This window comes from Stegastes partitus, unplaced genomic scaffold (assembly GCF_000690725.1).
Source record: "Stegastes partitus isolate 25-593 unplaced genomic scaffold, Stegastes_partitus-1.0.2 Scaffold89, whole genome shotgun sequence".
In the NCBI taxonomy this organism is placed as follows: Eukaryota; Metazoa; Chordata; class Actinopteri; family Pomacentridae; genus Stegastes; species Stegastes partitus.
In genome coordinates this window covers 850,027-867,890 of record NW_007577820.1, presented here as the reverse complement: position 1 = coordinate 867,890, position 17,864 = coordinate 850,027, and the positions used below count along the sequence as shown (strand labels likewise).

At 43.8% G+C, this 17,864-nt stretch overlaps 1 protein-coding gene across 1 annotated transcript; it reads right to left on the bottom strand.

Annotated features, from left to right (window-relative positions):
• Window positions 1-6,435: 6,435 nt before the first annotated feature.
• On the bottom strand, window positions 6,436-9,675 carry foxg1a (forkhead box G1a). Its single transcript, XM_008277129.1, is given in 3 exon segments — window positions 6,436-9,508; window positions 9,511-9,589; window positions 9,592-9,675. Coding segments are annotated over 3 exon segments (1,605 nt in total). The 3' UTR covers window positions 6,436-8,066.
• Between the last annotated feature and the right edge of the window lie 8,189 nt (window positions 9,676-17,864).

Below are 17,864 nucleotides of genomic sequence, written 5' to 3'. Positions count from 1 at the left end.
ACTGATTTTTTCTATGAGCTTTTTGGTTTCAGCACCAGTCTGAGGGTCAGAGCTCTGAGGTTCTAGAACGTTGGTCTGAAGGTTCATCTGACGTTCTGAAGACGTTTGTCGGTTTTTATTTCAAAGCCTTCAGACGCCTCAGACACTCAGTGGACTGAGTCAGTGTCTTCAAGACATTAAACTGCAGTAATGTGAATTTATTTCATCCGTTTGTTTGGAGCCGGTTTTTACAGTCGTCTGAGTTCTGAGAAGCTCTGAAGCTGCTAATGGCTCCAACAAACCTTCACAAACATCCATTCTCCAGTTTGTTGCCAGAAGAACTCTGTTGTTCAGAGCTTCAGAGCCTTTGAGGCTCCATGAGGCTGATCTGGGGTCAAACATATAAAGTCTTTGGAGCTTCACAGGACAGAGTCTCAGACCACCTGGACCTGAGTGTCAGAGTGAGTTGTTCTGACATGTTCTGAGATGTTCTGAGTTGTTCTGAGATGTTCTGAGTTGTTCTGAGATGTTCTGAGTTGTTCTGAGATGTTCTGAGATGTTCCACGCTGACGCGAAGAACCGTTTCCTTCTAGTGAACTGGACTCAGAACTCGTGTCGGAACACGAAGCCTCGACTCCGGAGACTTTTAAAAACCGACATTTCGTTTATTTTCCTTTTGATTATTTTGACATTTTCCAATTCGCTGTCAGTAAATTCAAACATTCAGAGTTTTGGAGGCTGAAATTCCGAAATAAAATCTGAGCGTTGATGTTTTTCAGTGAACTTTGTGGAAGAAAAACATCCATCCAGTAAAATCCACTGATGCGCTGCTGAGGCTTCAGAGCAGCTCTGGACGCTGAAATCCAAAGAAATTACTGCTGAGCTTCGTTCAATCGTTTTCTTTCTGGCAGGTTTTTGTTCGAGGTCAAAATTCACAAATGAAATGATCAGACTGAGGCCCGATGACGACCGTGTTCAGATAAAATCCAGACATTCAGTTTTCTGTTTGTCAGGTTGTAAAATCACGTCGTGTCTTTCGAGCTTCTCCTTTTTCTGCTGTGACGTGGACACGAGGCCTCGCAGTAAAACCACGAGACGTCCTGAGCCTCAGAGGATCAGAGCCGCTGAGCTTCAGACGTCCAGCAGCTTCTTCACATGTTCAGAGTTCAAACATGAAGCCTCTGATGAAGTCCTGGTTTGGGTTCATTTTAATTTTAGGATGTTAATTACGTTTTCCATTTGATTCCCAAAACTCTGATATCTAGTCGTTTCTTCAGAGGCTCTTTGTTGTCAGGTTCTTCTGGGTTTTACAGTTTGGTGCCAGAAACCAGGCTTGGTTCAGGTCACCAGTAGAACCTGGTCTGGCTTTAACACCGCTTCATTATTTAATGTTTTTTCTTCCTGTCAGGGACGACAACCTCTTCATCATTTTCTAATTTGACAATAAAAACATTCCGTTTTGCGTCCGTGAGCGAGCATCTAAAGAACCGAGGTGCAAAATAAATCAAAATATTCAGATTTTTCTGCCACGAGGAGCTAAATACCTTCATTACAGCCTGATTCAGGCTCCAGAGGCCACTATGACATTTTAAACATCCAAAATAAAGTGACATTATCAGATCGAATCTAATTTTGGGCCAATAGTTCTAATATTTCATATTTTCTTCAAGTGCTTGCTTCTCATCAGGATGGAAAACGTTCGAATGGAGCGACTGGAGCCAGAAATGTCGTTTCTGTGGCTTTAAAACAGCATTTAGGGAAAAAATATTTAGATTGTTTCGAGCCTTCAGCCACAAGAGGCCTTAAAAGCCTGACTGTGGCTCCAGAGGTCGGTGGATCCTCTGCAGGTGGAAAAATACAAGAAATTAGGTTTTTGTTTTTTTAAAAAATCTAATTTGGTGCCAAAATGTCTCTTAGTTAATATTTTTCCTGATAAAGATTGAAAAATGCTGTAATGGTCCAACTGGTGCCAGAAAAGTCCCGTTTCTGTGGCTGTAAAACAACGTTTAAAGAACCGTGGAGCAGAACATCCGTTTCTGGTGAAGAGAACCATGGAGTGACGGAACACTGGAGCCCAGAGGCCGCACAGGGTTCAAATCATTAGTAGAGGGAATTGATGTGTTTGTTTATTTTAAGTCTAATTTGGTGTCAAAAATGTAAATATTTAATGTTTTCTTTTCTTGTTGGAGCAGAACCCGGTACTGATCCAACTGGTGCCACAGATTCAAAGCTTCAACTGCTGCGGTGTAAAATAAATCTGAATATTGTGAATTCTCTGCCATGAATCAGCTGAATCTCTTCTGAACCTTGGTTTGGGTTCCAGAGGCCGACAGGACGTCACCAGATCACCAGAACCAGAAACGAGTCAGTAAAGAATCTGGTCTGATGTCAGGATGTGAATGTTTCATGTCTGCGGGAGTGTTCGCTTCATGTCAGAGCAGAAACTGTCACAATGGTCCAAGTGGTGCCACAGACTCATCAATACAAAGCAGCTGCTGAGTTCATCCGAACCCGGATCCAGTTTCTGGAGGTCACGTGATATTTAAGATCAGAAATTATTACTTCAAGAATTATTACCAAAGAATTATTATTTTTTAATTGGTGTAAATATCCTCATGTTGCTCATATTTATTGTTTCCTGTTTAAACAGAACGTCCAGATGATCCAGCTGCTGTCCGACATGAACAAATAAAAGCGGTTCTGAGCTGCAGCGGAGCATCATGGGAAACTGACGGCCGCCCACAAACACACCGCGGAGCTCGGACACAAACAACAACAACCAAAATAACAAACAACAACAACAACCAGCAGACATCAGCAGCTTGTGACGGACCGAGCAGCGCGTCAGTGCGCAGCCGCAGAACCAGCGAGAAATCATCGACCAGAACCAGAACCAAACCAGAGCTGGGAAAAAAAAAATAAAAAAGTCAAAACCAGTCAAACTGCAGCGAGCAGCAGTCCGGGCTGCAGCTGAACAGCACCAGGATCTGCGGGTCCAGGTCCTCTCCTCGTCTCTGTGCGTAAAATCCACGCAGCTGATTGATCACCAACAAACCGTCAGCGCGTGACTCTGCTGCTGCTCGGCCTTCAGCACAGACACACAAACTGCAGCCGGGTTAACCTCCGACCCGCAAACACAACTTTTACAGAAGCAGCGGAACCGAACCGAGCAGAAGCTCGTTTCACGTTTCAGCGAAATAAAGTGAAACAAAAACAGGAAGCAGGATTTGTGTGATTTCAACAAACAGAGACACAAAATAAAACACATATATAAAAAGAGACGTTATGACCTTTGACCTACAGACAGTGAACGCACCACTCAGTCACGTGACGCTGATTCGCGTTAATATTATTTTTATTTGGACGTTTAAATCAGAATCTACGTTTGTTTCATTCACGGTTTTCTCACTGTCAACGGAAATATCCACAACCAAAAAAAACAAATACATTTGATGCTGATTTGTTTCAGAAAACGTTTAAATTTGCTGAAAAATAAAATAAATTATAAATAAATAAAACAAATCCGTATTTCAGTGTTTAGTTTCAGTTTCCTGTAAAATCATGTTTGGACCTTTAGGTTCTGGAGCTCAGAGAAGCTCAGTGTTCAGGTCCACTCATGTAAAGGTGATTAAAGCATCTGTGGACATAAAGTGCTCCGATCAGCTGCTTTGCTCTGTTTGCTCTGGTTATTCTGGTTATTCTGGTTATTCTGGTTTAATTTGTTTATTCTGGTTTATTCTGTTAATAATGTTTTGTTGTGTTTTTTTTTTCAATCAATCAATCAATCAATCAATCAATCAAATTTTATTTATGTAGCACTTTTCATGTGCAACAACAACAACGCAAAGTGCTTTACAACATTTAAAAACAACAAAGCATTTTTTGTTTGTTTTGTTTTTTTGCTTTCTTCTCTTTATCGTTTTTTCTGGTTTAATTTATTTATTCTTGTTTATTTTGGTTTATTGTGTTTATTCTGGTTTTAAGGCTCATATTAACAGAAACCAGAGCATCCAGTTATGATCATTTCTCTTTATTTTCCCTCTGACTTGCTTTAAACTGGATCTGCTGGTTTCAGGTGTTGAAAGATGTTCTGATTTAGAACCGAGGACAGATGTGAGAGCTTCAGGATCCTCTGGTGCTTTTTATTATTTAGATTTAAATCACAAAAAACCATCACGTGTTAAAAACTAATTCTTGGCCAAACATTCATAGAGAATCCATAAATAAACGTTTTAACGCATCTGTGGACACTTCATGCTCCTGAATTAATTCACAAATTAACATTTTTAATATTATAATATTTTCAGATTTTAAAATTTGATGCAAAAAAAATTCTCAGTATTTAATTTGTTTTTGTGAGTCCATTGACTGAATTTGACTTTGACTTGTTCCACGAGGACGCGCAGAAGCTCAGACTTACCGAAATACATTTAAATTAAATCAGAACTAACAGAAAAAAACGTCAACTCGGTGTTTTTCTGCCTCTCCTCATTTTAACGGACAGAAAACGTGAAGCTGCCGAAATGTTGGATTTAATTTCCACAAGAACAACGAGCGGAGACAAACATCTCCACGATCAGCTCAGCCAGAGAACCGGCCTAAAGCTGGAGGCTCAGTGCGCGGCCCCGCGGCTCCTCACGCACGAATATTCACTTTTCTCAAATTAAAATCCCAAAACACGTGTTTCTTCTTCTGGCTGAGCATCTCCTCTTTTCTGATTCAACTCCTGAAACCTGAAAAATACGCAAAACCACAACGAGAAGCTGCGCAGCCTGCAGCGCCTCCGCAAAACAGCGGCTCGTTTTACGGCTTCACAGCGAGATCCAGAACCAGGGAACAGGACGAGCTGCAGAATCAGGACTCTGCGGACAAACCGCAGCTCTGCGTTTAAAGTGCAGTTTAATGGACCAGACTTGGGGACTAAACACAGAACCGAGTCTCCGGTTCGGTGTGACGCGGAGACGTGATGGCTGCTGAAGTCTCCTCAACACCCCGAGAATGTGCCAAAGTGCAGAAAGAAAGACACGAATTCAGCTCTAAATGTGACAAAGCTGCAGGTTCCAGCAGAACTGCAGCAAAACCACGAAGGACCCAACAGAACATGGAGACGTGAGGAGGCGGCAGAGGAGCAGGTCTCATGTCTGCTCAGAACACCACAGAACCAACATGGAGCCATCGAATTAACAAAACCCCAAAATGAAGCTGAAATCTGCTCTAAAAATAATGTTTGGAGACATTTTTCTTTTTCAATAATCAAAGCAAAGCAGGAAATAAAGAGAGAAGATGAGCGAAGCGCAGAGAACATGAGAACACAAACAGAGCAAACACAAATCACACGAGGTGAAGAATCTCCTGTTTTTGGGTTTCAGCTGTCAGATAAGAACCAGAGAACCACCTGCAGCTGAAACCAGGATCAGACCAGCAGCAGCATGAAGACAGAACGTCTCCTCACCGTGAACATGACAGATTGGACAGAAACACGCACCAGCGTTTGGCCCGAGTCCAACAAAACGCACAAATTCTGAAAATCTGAGGAGAAAATTCTGCCTTCTCTGACAGTTTGAACGAGAAAAAAAATCTCCAGCAGCAGCAGCACTGAAACTAAAATAAAGGCAGCTTCTAAAAGCAGAGTGTTTACAGGCTTGATGCGTAAAAAACAAACCAGCTGCAACAAAAACAGCAGAAAGAGGCAAAGAGACGAGACCAGCGCTCAGATTCAGCCTGAAACCCTGAGCCTGAGTGGAGAGAATGTGTAAAATGTGAGTATTTATGGACTAAAAGTGACTAAAATAAACCGTAAATAAACCAAGCAGCCGCTCTCACAGCACAGGAACACACACAGACGCAGTGGACGCGCAGGTCTGAGAGGCCAAAGCGCAGCTGCTGCGAAGTTTGAGCTTAAATTAACACATGATGTTTAAATCAGCGCAAACATGACATTTGCGGGGGATTTCTGCGAACAAACTGAGAGTCCGCAGCCTGCAGCGCCTCAGATTTCACTGTTCAAAAGGAGAAAATGTCACAACGTGCAGCACAAAAAGCGCCTCACACAGTCAGTCAGGCTCCAGCAGCCTGGACGCGACCTCTGGTTGCATCATTTGACACAGTTTTTCCACACAGACGCGCGTAAATCTTCCTGCGTAAAAGCTTTACGCACAGGAGCCGCGGCGCCTTTCTGCGCGTAAACACCGAGAAGCAGGCACACAAACAAGTGGATTATTGATGTTGGAGGTAAAATGCTTCTCTGCTCATGTTTGGAAACGACTCACAGTGAAGAGTCTCATTTTTTTTAAAAACAAAAACAAATTTAGGCTAAAATCTAGAAAAAAAAATCGGCTTTAAAAACTAAAACTAAATGTAGAACCATTTAAATTAAAGCTACATTTGCATTTGTGCTGATAAAGAGAGGACACGGACTGCAGCAGGGAAAGAAGACAAAAGCATCTGCGTTAGTTATGAATGTAACCTATTCTTTTATTTTTATTTTTTTATGATTAAAACATTTTTTTCTCTTTTTTTAACTTTTGTAAGCGACAAACACGGGAATAAGAATAAGACCACAATAGTATCACAACCATGAAAAATTGTTTTAGAGACGACAATTAAAGGACAATCATTCCAAGTATATTAGATAATGAGGCATCTTTTCTTCTGTCAAACAAACGGGTTTTTACAGTGTTCCTCCTTTTCTACAAAAGAAAAAGAAAGAAAGAAAAGCAAAACTCCAAATTACAAATAGACATTTTCTCTCTGTTCTTTTTTCTTTTCTTTTCTTTTCTTTTTAAAAACTAATTATACAAAAGAATAAAAGAAGAAGAAGAAGAAGCGTGAACGTCCGTGTTTAGCGGCGAACACGTTTACAGTCAAAGAAGCACATGACAGGCTGCACTGCGGAAAATATCCATGAAAGCAAACGAGACTCACAATTCAGCCTGAAAATCCGGCTTCTCTTCTGACAGATGAGGAGTTCAAATTCACGCAGTTTGAAAAAGAAAAAAACTAAAACTAAAACAGGCGAATTAAGGCAAAGTCCCTCCAGAGCACCAACAACGCGGATCGGCGCCACCAGACTCTCCGGCCATTTAAGAAAATAAAGTGATTGCAAAAAAACTGCAATAAAAAATCTCGTTTAAATGGACATTTTCTGCAGTGAAGGAGGCATCGTTCACGCCTTCATACACCCATTTACTCACTCATCCGTTCACTCACTCGCCCCTTGATCCCGCAGCAGGCCTGTCGCGGTCTGAATACTGACTCTAAATATCCTACAAACCGATTCTTTGGTCTATAAAAAAGTACATTGAAACTTGGAACTGAATGATGGAGAAACAGCCTCAGGACTTTGAGCTGCAGGAGCTTCGCAGAGTCGCTTTTTAAAAAAAACACATTCACTGTATAGAAAATAAAAAATAAAAAAATTAGTGTTTAAATTTCGTAAAATAAAATCACTCTCCGCCGCTTCTCTTCTCACCCGCATGAGACCTGATAATACTGCAAACATGCGGGCAAAGCCGGCTATTAGAGATATTATTATTATTATTTTTTACCTTTTTTTAAATCTCAAAATTAGACAAAACTATTTTAAATACACATTCTATAAAAGTAATGCCTCCTCCGACAAGAACACAACAGAAGAAATCAGCTCTCAGCATCCTCTCTGTTTTATCTCACATTGCACGTCGCTGACTGACAGTAAGTTACAGACAAACAGAGTCACAGACAGTATGTACACAGAAACCAAACTGCAGGAGAAGATGGAGCAGAAGAAGAAGGAGAAGCAGGAGAAGAAGAAGAAGAAGAAGAAGCGATAATAATAATAATAATAATATTAAAAAATACCTGGAAACTTCAGGGCTGCTTTCTGTCAGTTTCTCTGTGCTGCTCTTTTTTGTTTTGCAGTTTAAGTCTCTCCTCTGTTCTATAGTAGGTAGTTTATAATAATTCTGTCACTTTTTACATGTAAATGTTCACCGTGAAATGTTCAACTTACAGCTCCAGTCTTTAGATTTTCACTCCTTCGGCTGGAATGAGGATGGAGGGATGAGGATGGAGGGGAGAGGGGAGGTGGAGGGGTGAGGCTCGGGGTGTTAGTGTATAAGCGGGTTGGAGGTCGAACCCTGGTTCTGGTGCGTAAAATAGTCAGACAAACCCCCGGAAAGTCCCGAGGAGAAGGCGGGCAGAGAGCCGGACAGCGCCGGCCTCAGAGAGTCACAGGGCAGCGCGGAGGAGGACGGAGCCTGCGGGGAGTTGGAGGCCGAAGCCCGGGCGGCCTGCAGGGAGCCGCCGCCGCCGCTGCCGCCGCTCTGCGTGCTCATGGACGGGTGCGGGACGTGGGGGAAAAAGTAGCTGGTCTGTCCGGCCAGCAGGTTGACGGAGCACGGGTTCAGGGAGTAGGTGGCCCCGGAGCAAGGCACGGAGAGGCCGCAGGGCACCGCCGAGGCCGCCAGGGCCGCCGCCGTCAGGTGGTGCGTCGCGTAGGGGAGGTCCCCGCCGACCAGCCGGTCCATGCTGAGCCCGTTGGAGGACGGGAACGACGAGTGGTTGTTGCTCATGTTCTGGGTCAGCATGGTGCTGTAGGACATGGGGTGGCCCGGGTAGCCCGACGACGTGCCGTTGTAGCCCAGCGCGCTGCCGGCCCGCGGGTGGTGCAGCGACAGGAAGGGCGACATGGGCCAGTACAGCGAGCCGGCCCGGTCCATGAAGGTGAGGCCGGAGGTCAGCCGGGCGCCCCGCTTGAAGGCCAGCTTGGCCCGGGACGTGGTGGAGCGCCGCCGCAGCTTCCCGGTGGTGCCGCCGATGAAGACGTCGTCGCTGCTCGGGTCCAGCATCCAGTAGTTGCCCTTCCCCGGGTCGTCGTAGTGCCGCGGCACCTTGACGAAGCACTTATTGAGGCTGAGGTTGTGCCGGATGGAGTTCTGCCAGCCCTGCTTGTTCTCCCGGTAGTACGGGAAGTTCTTCATGATGAACTCGTAGATGCCGTTGAGCGTGAGCCGCTTCTCGGGGCTCTGCCGGATGGCCATCATGATGAGCGCGTTGTAGCTGAACGGAGGCTTCTCGTACTTGCCGCTCTTCTTCTCTCCGTCCTTCCCTCCGGCGCCGCCGTCCGCCTCCTTCCCGTCCTTCTTGTCCTCCTGCTTGTCCTTCTCCTCCGGGCAGCTCTCCGGGCCGGACGAGTCACTTTTAGGGTCCGCTTTGGCGTCCGGCTGCGCGGCCGGGAGAGGCGCCTTCTGATCGGCTTCGTCCGCGCCGCCGGGCCGGTGGAGGTGGTTCTGGTGGTGGTGGTGGTGGTTCTGGTGGTGATGCTGGTTCTGGTGGTTGTTGTTGTCGCTTTGCACGGCCTCGGGCACCAAACTGTTTATACTGAACGACGATTTAGGAATCATTTTCACCTCTTTGCGCTCTCCCATATCCAACATCACCGGGCAATGAGGGGGGAAAATGGCAACGAGCGAAAGCGATGAACACAGCTGGGTTTCAATCTGTCCTGTCTCTGCCTGCGAACCAGGACGGGAAGGAAGGAAGGGGGGATAGATAGGAAGAAGGAAAGTATAGCCCAACAAACTATTTCATGTTCGGTTTGGGGAGAAAAAAGGAAACACACACACACACACAACACACATGTACACACACATCGATAGGAGACAGATAGCTGCAATTAATTAGGGAGCCGCAGCCACTAAAGCAAGTAAAAAACATTGGTTGGACCTTTCCAGTCCTCAGCCAACCAGGGGAACATTAGTATTAAATATTAAGGCGTCCTCTGCGCTTTCAGCCAATCATGACGCACAGGGAAACACACACATCCACCAATGCCGTGCACGCTGCAAAAAATGCCCTCCTCCGCGAGTCTGCTGTCGGCTGCTGGAGTCTCAGAAATCTGAGTTTGATCGAAATAAAGCAGAAAATGTGGCAGAAAAGATCCGCGTCCGGCCTGTTGGTGTCCACGGCGTTTGTTTGGGGAGTTTGGTTGAATTTTCAGTTTGTTCGTGTTGAACCTGGAGCCTCCAGCTCCCGTTTCAGACTCATTTGGAAAAAAAAACAAAACAAACAACACATTTGGAAAATAAATTAAACTGACTCAGAAAAACGGGGATTTTTCTGCCGTGATTTTATTTTTTTCTCGGTTTTTCTGAAGGAAAACGAGACTTTGAGAGCGCCTCACACGCCCAGGTGCCTCTCCAGCACGGACACTTTTTGCAGCGTGCACAAACTCACCCCTATCAACACTCTGCCTCCCCCTCCAGCCTCCCCTCCCTCAGACTCTCCCCCACCTCCACCAAAAAACCGGAGCTGGAAAACACACACCGTGCATGCGTAAACCCAAATCCCCGCCGCTCCTCATATTTACACTCCTCCGATTCAAATATTTGCCCCTTCGGCGTCTCCAAAACTGTTTACATCCCGGTTCACAGGAAAATAAACAGAGGAGAGGCGATCCGGAGGGCACGCGGACACGGCCGGGACACGCGGAGGTGATTCTTGTGTCAGAGACGCGCTGCGGGCTGTTTGTCCGGAGCCGCGGCTCCGTGCGTAAAATACGCGCAGAAATGAGGCGTAAACACGGTGTCATGTCAGCGCGCCGCTTCCAGGAAGGTTCGAGTCGCTGCTTTACTTTCCTCTCGGCGGAGCAGAATTTAGCAGAACAAATGAACCGAATGGAGGAAACAAAAACAGCGAATGTGGAGCGAAAAAAAGACGAAGAACCAAAAAGTCAAACCAGAAGTGATGCACAGATTATTTTACTGAACATTAAAGCAGTTTTTTTAAATCATTCAAACCATGAAACCAGATGGACTTTTTAAAAAAATTTTTTTTTACACTTTTCTTTGCTAAAAACATTTTAAAACCTTCAACACATTCACTACAAACTGCAGCTTCGTCCTGCTGCTCTGAGCTCCTGACGGCTCTGAGGCTCTAAACCCGCGTTTTTATTTATATTTCAGGTTTTTATTTAAACCTAAATTTAATTACACATTTATAAAATTAAAAAACACATTTGGGAGCGTATTTAACAGGCTCATATCCGGGTTGTATTTTTATTTTATTTACACTCAGCAGATTTAGATTCGAGACCAAACAGAATCTGGCTCCAAACAAGTAAAAATATAATTCATTTTAAATTTCATCTATTTATATAACAACATCTAAACATGGGATTTAAATATGTCAGTATTTACTATTTACTACACATTTGTCAGCATTGTGTGGATGAGTCCTCTGTGGCCATGAGGAGCAGGACTCCAGCAGAGATCACACTCTAAACATCTTCACATATTTTTATTGACACTGAAATTCAGGAAAATGTCAAATATTATTTTTAGGATTTATTTCATTCATGCAGATATTTTCTACAACTGCTGTTTCCACAATAGCTGCGCTGCTGCTGCTTCCCACTCAGTCACTGCTGTGGTTCCACTCAAAGTCCGCAGCTGCTGCATGTTACTGAAACAAACTGTTTGGTTCTGACTCAGTGTCACCAGGACGAAGCGGGACGAACTATTATTAGCAGGAAGCAGGATTTAATGTGTAAAAAAACAGAACCAAGGACTTTCCTCCATGCGAGGAGGAATCCTGAAAATATTCTGTTGTTTTTCAGGATGCAGCAGATAATTACCTGGAAAACAAAAGGTGTGAATTTTACCAAACAGAAGCTTCAGGACGTCATTCCACCTTAAAGCGTTTCATGGAGACACATCCTCGCACAACAGCTGATTTAACACGTTTAAGGTGGAATGACGGACTCGCTGTCACACTGATGCACAGCGAACGTTTGATTTTCATTATTTAACATCAGCGGAGCAACAAAGTGAAGAAAAACCCGCAGCAGCAGCAGCGGCGCGCATCCAAACACGCAAACCGGTTCTGTCCGCAGCGCGCATCTCTGTGCAGAAATCAGAGTGACGCTCAGAAAATTCGTCACATCAGCAGAGAAACTTCTTCTCAGCTGCACATATTCTGAATTTAAAGCCTCGGGGGGACTCGGACGCGCTTTTACGCACCGAAGCAGCGCCTCGGAGCCGCTTGAGCTTCACATGAAGCCGCAGCTCAGAGCTCATCTCCGGCTGCAGGAGAAGCGGCTCCGAGTGAAACAGGCAGAAAAAAGGCGTTCATTAAAATATAGTTTAGTGTGAAGTGAAATGATTCAGAGCAGAATCAGAAAAACGAGAGATTTTAATTTGTTCTGGAAGGTTTGGACTCATTCAGAAGAAAATAGACGTTTTAATAAAAATATTCTACATTCGTTTGACTCTTTAGTGGTTTATTTAATGTTTTAGAGGATTTTATAAAATAATCAGAGCAGTTTTATTTGCTTTAATTACGTTAATGTGGATTTATGTGATATTGGTGAGCTTTGGTGTGATTCTGATTCCTAGAAAAATACAAAAGAATACATTTGCTGCAAAAAAAACAGGAGCTTTTTAAATGCACCTACTGTAATCCTTTATTATTATTCTTATTATTCTTATTATTCTTATTCTTATTATTATTTCGCTGTCTGCAGCTCTGCACAGACACATCTTGTGGTTGGTTCCTCTGCTTTTGGCTTTTCCGGAGCTTTCAGCAGCATCTCCTGGTCTTTATCACGAGCAGTCAGCTGCTGCTGGATATGTTTTAAATATTAATGCTGGGAGGCTCGTGTGTGTTGCTCAGGAGCTCGTCGGCAGCAGGAAGCAGACAGCAGCTCTCCGTGTTTTTTGGTGCGTAAAAACGAACATATTTGGAGAGCGCCGGTTCTGTGCGTCACGCTGCAGGCTGATGGAGCTTTAGGTTGTTTGTTTTGCAGCTCCTCAGTGACTCCCAGTGAACCGAACATACTGGTTGTTTACTGTTGTTGTTGTTTTGCTCGCAGAAGCTGCGGATGTGAGTCTGGACTGTTCAGCTCCGCTTGTATGTTTTCCGTGTTGCTGCTGTGTTTCCTTGTTGTGTCTGAATGTGTTGAGGTAAATTCCTGCTTGTGTCTGTCGGGCTGTGAGACTCTGCAGCATCCAAACAGACCTGAGGAGGAGGAGGAGGAGGAGGAGGAGGAGGAGGAGGAGCTGCAGAAAAACCTCCATCAGCCTCAAACCTGCTGCTTTGTGCTGCGCGTCCGTCCAGAAACATCTCAGGTCCAGGATTTAGGAAAGCTTTGAGGGGATTGGGGCTGAAGCTGGAGCAGCAGGTGGATCCATCTCAGAGTAGCAGAGACGGGTTCTGAGGATGTTTGGAAAAAGAAAAGATGTGCAGAATTAAATCCAGAAAATTCACAGTTTTTAGGTGAAAAGACTCAGATTCAAACCAAACCAGGCTCCATTTATTTTTTCCTGAATTTTACATGATGACTTGGTTGGAGGCTAAAATTAGGATTTTATTTCACAACAAACTAAATATGATTTGGAATCTTAATATTGATGAAAACGCACATATGAGCAGCACAAAAGTTGGCAGCAACTAAAACTTCAACTCAAACCACACAGACATTCACATTTTTCACTGTAACTAAAGAACAGAAAGGCTCATGAACTACTGAGACTCTGGACCAGACTCTGCTCATGTTCTTCTGGATTTTAAAACACACATTTGCAAAGGATGAGACCTGAACTAAACATTCAGATCAACCCAAACCAGACTCCATTCACTCTCTCCTGAATCTCCACTCTCGTCTCTTGTTTGAGGAGCTAAAAGCTGAGATTTAATATCAAACCAAACCAGACTCCATTCATTTTATTTTGAATTTAACCGGATACTAAAATTAAAAGCATGCAAGAGGTTGTGTCTCTATCCAAACAACAAGTCAGGCCAAACCAGCATCCCTTTACTTTTTTTTCTGAATTTTAGAGCCTCACCTTTTGCCTCTTGTTTGAGGAGCTAAAAGCTGAGATTTAAAATCAAACATGACTCTGTTATTTAGGCAGAAGGTGGCTGACAAACAGCTTCACCTACAAACCACACAAACATTCCAGCCTGCAGCCTGCAGGACAGAAAACAGGCCGACTGAGCCACACTCAGCTCATTTTCTTCTGAATTTTAAAACAACTTAAACACACGACTGTACAAAGTGAAGGATGGACCTGAGCAGCAGCTGGGGGTTCACATCAAACCCAACCAGCCTCCATTTACTTCTCCTTGAATTTAAACAGACAACTCTTGGATCCTGTTTGTGCTGCCAAAGACTACACCAGACTTCATTCATTTTCTTTGGGATTTACCAGTTTGGGCTGAAACTGCAAACCACACCAGCGTTCAGATCTGCAGCAGGAAGACTCAGAAAGACGCTGAGACTTTAAAGGACCCCAAACCGGACTCGGTTCATTTTCTCCTGCGTTCTAAAACCCAACCTGGACACACAGATCTGCTCCGTGAAGGACCAGAGATGCTGGATTCCTCTGGCGTTGGCTGAAACCAGACTTTACTTTAAAACTTTTTACAGCTGCTTTTATTTCAGGATGAAAATACAGAAACTGTTTTACATTTACAGCCTCCAGGTGTGCAGAACCATCACAGTTCATCCAGATTTTGTAGCAGATTTAAACCTTTTTGTGCAACAAGCGAGTAACAGAAAACATTGAGCGCTTTTTGCTTTAAACCGTGACTTCATGCTACATCAGCTGAGTTTAGAGACGTAATTATTCCTGAGGAGACACGTTCAGGTTTAATTTGAATCAGAGCTGCAGAGAGAAGAAGTCGACCTTCGACCCGCAGCTCGGCTTCATAATTATCATCTAGACTGATTCTATTTTCGTGATTTTATTCCAACATCTGTTTCCTCCGTTAGAACCGTGGATGTTTAATCACATCGGATCCCAAAGTTGTGGTTTGTTTCCACCATCTGCTGCCTGTTCTCTGGAGATTCTCTTTAGCAGAACGCACCGGGATGGGTCCATAATCAATAATTATCAATGATCAGGAGATTCTTCTGTCAGGAGCCAAAGCTGGAAGAAGAAACACCTCAAACTGAACGATGACGGGGTTTTTGGGCTCTTTAACGGGTTCTCTGGAGCTATGATCGGGTTCTAGCAGCCTTCATAGGGTTCTTTTGGTTCTTAAAGATGTTTTTGGAGTTAAACAGGATCCAAGAGATTTAAAGGACGTTCCAGCGTTTTTAGGGTTCTTTGGGATCCTGAAGATATTTTAGAGATCTTTGTTGGAATTAATAAGTGGGATCGAAGGGGTTCAAAAGGTTCCACGACTTCTTCAGGGGGCAGAAAGGTGTTTATTGGTCAATGTAGGGTTCCTTCAGAGCATAAGGAGGGTTAAAGAGGGTTCTAGGAGAACTCAGTCAAATTCAGGGTTTTTAAACTGAATCAAGGAATTTGAATAAATATTTAGAACTTCTGGGTACATCAGGGTTTACAGGGTTCTTTGTGGGTTTTAAAGGTTTTAAAACAGTTCCTGCTGTTCATAAATTGGTTCCACTGGGTTCTTTGGGTTGTTAAAGACACGTAGGGATCTCATTTGGAGCTAATAATTGGGATCCAAGGGATTTAAGGACATTCCAGGACTTCTTATGAAGCATGTTTATTGGTTCCTCAAGAGCCTGAATGAGGTTTTGGGGGGTTCTGGAAGACCTCAACCAATCGCAGGTTGTTCTACTCCAGCCTTAGAGCTTGTTAACAGGATCAGTAACATGTTCCTGTTGTTCATAAATGGGTTCCACAGCCTTTACTGGGTTCTTCAGGAGGTTTTAAGGATCTTCTTTGGTGTGAATAAGTGGAGCCGACAGGGTCTAAGGACGTTCCAGGGCTCATAAAGGGGTTCCTCAAGAACCCCTAAGAGAGACTGTTGGAAGGTCTAGGAGTTCTCGACCAGATTCAGGGGTTCTTCAGCTGAAGCCCAGAGTTTTACTGAATGTCAAAGATCCACAAAGAAACCTAAAGGTTCTTCTGGAGTTCGTTCCTGAGGGTTTCCAGGGTAACGGGTATTCAGAACCTCATATGAGGGGATCTTTCCTGGAATTTTGGGGTTCTGGTGATGATTTGGGACATTGTGCGTGCTTTGGAAGATCTAATGGGGTTCTTATGGGGTTCCTGGTGGGTTCTGCAGGTGTCCAGGCTGTACAGGAGTTAATTAAAGATGTTTCAGGGTTCCTTCTGGGGTTATCACGGGGGTCCATTCTGGTAGAACTTAATGAGGGAGCTTTATCAGTTTTATGAGGTTCCAGAGATCTTAAGGTGGTTTGAGCTTGTTGTGGGTTCTCCCTGATGGTTCCAGAACATTTCTGTATTTAGAGACTGTTCTGAAGGGACTTTATGTGGGTTCCTGTAGGTTTGTGGCTTAAAATGGGGTTCCAGGAATTCTGATGGGGTTCTGATGGGGTTCCTAAATGGTTCTGCAGAGTGCTAGACTGTACAGCAGTTACTGAGGATGCTTCAGGGTTCCCTCTGGGGGTGGTGGGGTTATTAAGGGGGTTCCTGAAGGTTCCAGTTGCCCTGAGGGGGGGGGGGGGTTCTTATGGGGTTACCAGGATTTAGGGGGAGTTAAAGTCTGTCGTTCCTTCTTGGTTCTTGTGTTCTCCGGTCGGAGAACATGTGACCTTTGACCTCTTTGACCTTTGACCCTCAATGTTCCCTCAAACTGCAGAGAGAACAGGAACCAGGTTGTTCTGCTCTGTGTGAGGATGTTAGAACCTCAGTGTTGTTGGTTCTGCAGCTCAGAGGACTGAGGGCGCCTCCCGGAGGCAGGACCTGGACCTGCAGCAGCACAGACCTCAGTGAAGGTTCAGCTGCTGGTTCTTCAAACCGTCAACAGTCTGATCAGAGCTGAGTGGTTTAAAAACAGACACTAGAACTGGAACGTGTGTTTCTGTGAAGGTCGGACGGTTTAAACTCTTCATGTTGTCACAGGATGAGGATGAAGGTGAAGAAGTGAAACTACACATAAATAAAATATAAACTATGAATCAGACCCATGAGAACGATCTGAATAAACCCATCAGATTATTATTATTATTTCCATTTAAAGTTGAATTCTTCTGGTTAAATTAAATCTCCTTCAGCTCCACTTTCCTCTGTTAAACATTAACCTGCTTACTTTTTTAATGTTAACGTATTTTTGTGTTACATTATGAATAAAATTATTTTATTTCGGTTTAAAAGTCATCAAGTGTCTTTATTCTGAATTCCATCGTGAAACTGAAGTTGAAGCTTCAGGCTGCAGTTTAGAGAGAAAAGTGAAATAAAGTCAGAAGATTCATGAAGATTAAAATATTCAACATTATGTTTAGACTGAATTCAGCCTCTTCATATTTCACCATAAATGAGATGTTTGTATTGATGATGTCGAGCTTCATGCTGTTCTAAAGCAGGAATAAAGAAACTGCAGATTATTTTATTTTACTTTAATTAAAGTTGTATTTTTCTCACTTTTAACCCTAAATTTTAGAATCAGATTTAAAAATCATCTGAGCGGAGTTTCGGTTGTTAAAAAATTCGCATAAACCGATAAAACATTTGCGACCTTTTTGTCCTCAGTGCGGCCAAAACAACGTCTTTAGATCCGGGTTGGTTTTATGTGCAGAACAGGTTTTATTTGAATCCATTGAACGAGAGAAAAACGCTCCAAGTCTGATTTATATCATTTATTTTATCGGTTTCTTTATGTGAATTCTTTTTCTTTCTTTTTTTTCTGAAAAACTAAAACCCCACTGTTTGTGTGTTTCTGTGTGTTTCTGTCTGTTTGTGTGTTTTTGTGTGTTTCTGTCTGTTTGTGTGTTTTTGTGTGTTTCTGTCTGTTTGTGTGTTTTTGTGCTGCTGCAGGTTGAAGCATCTTCGTTTTGCAGAAACTAATCCAGAGAATCAGATTTGAGAATCCGAGCTGCAGCAGAATGACACCGGTTCGGCTGCTTCGTGCCTCTGGGCTCCTGCTGCTTCGTGCGTCCGTGAGCTGAATGTTGAAGCGACAATCAGACG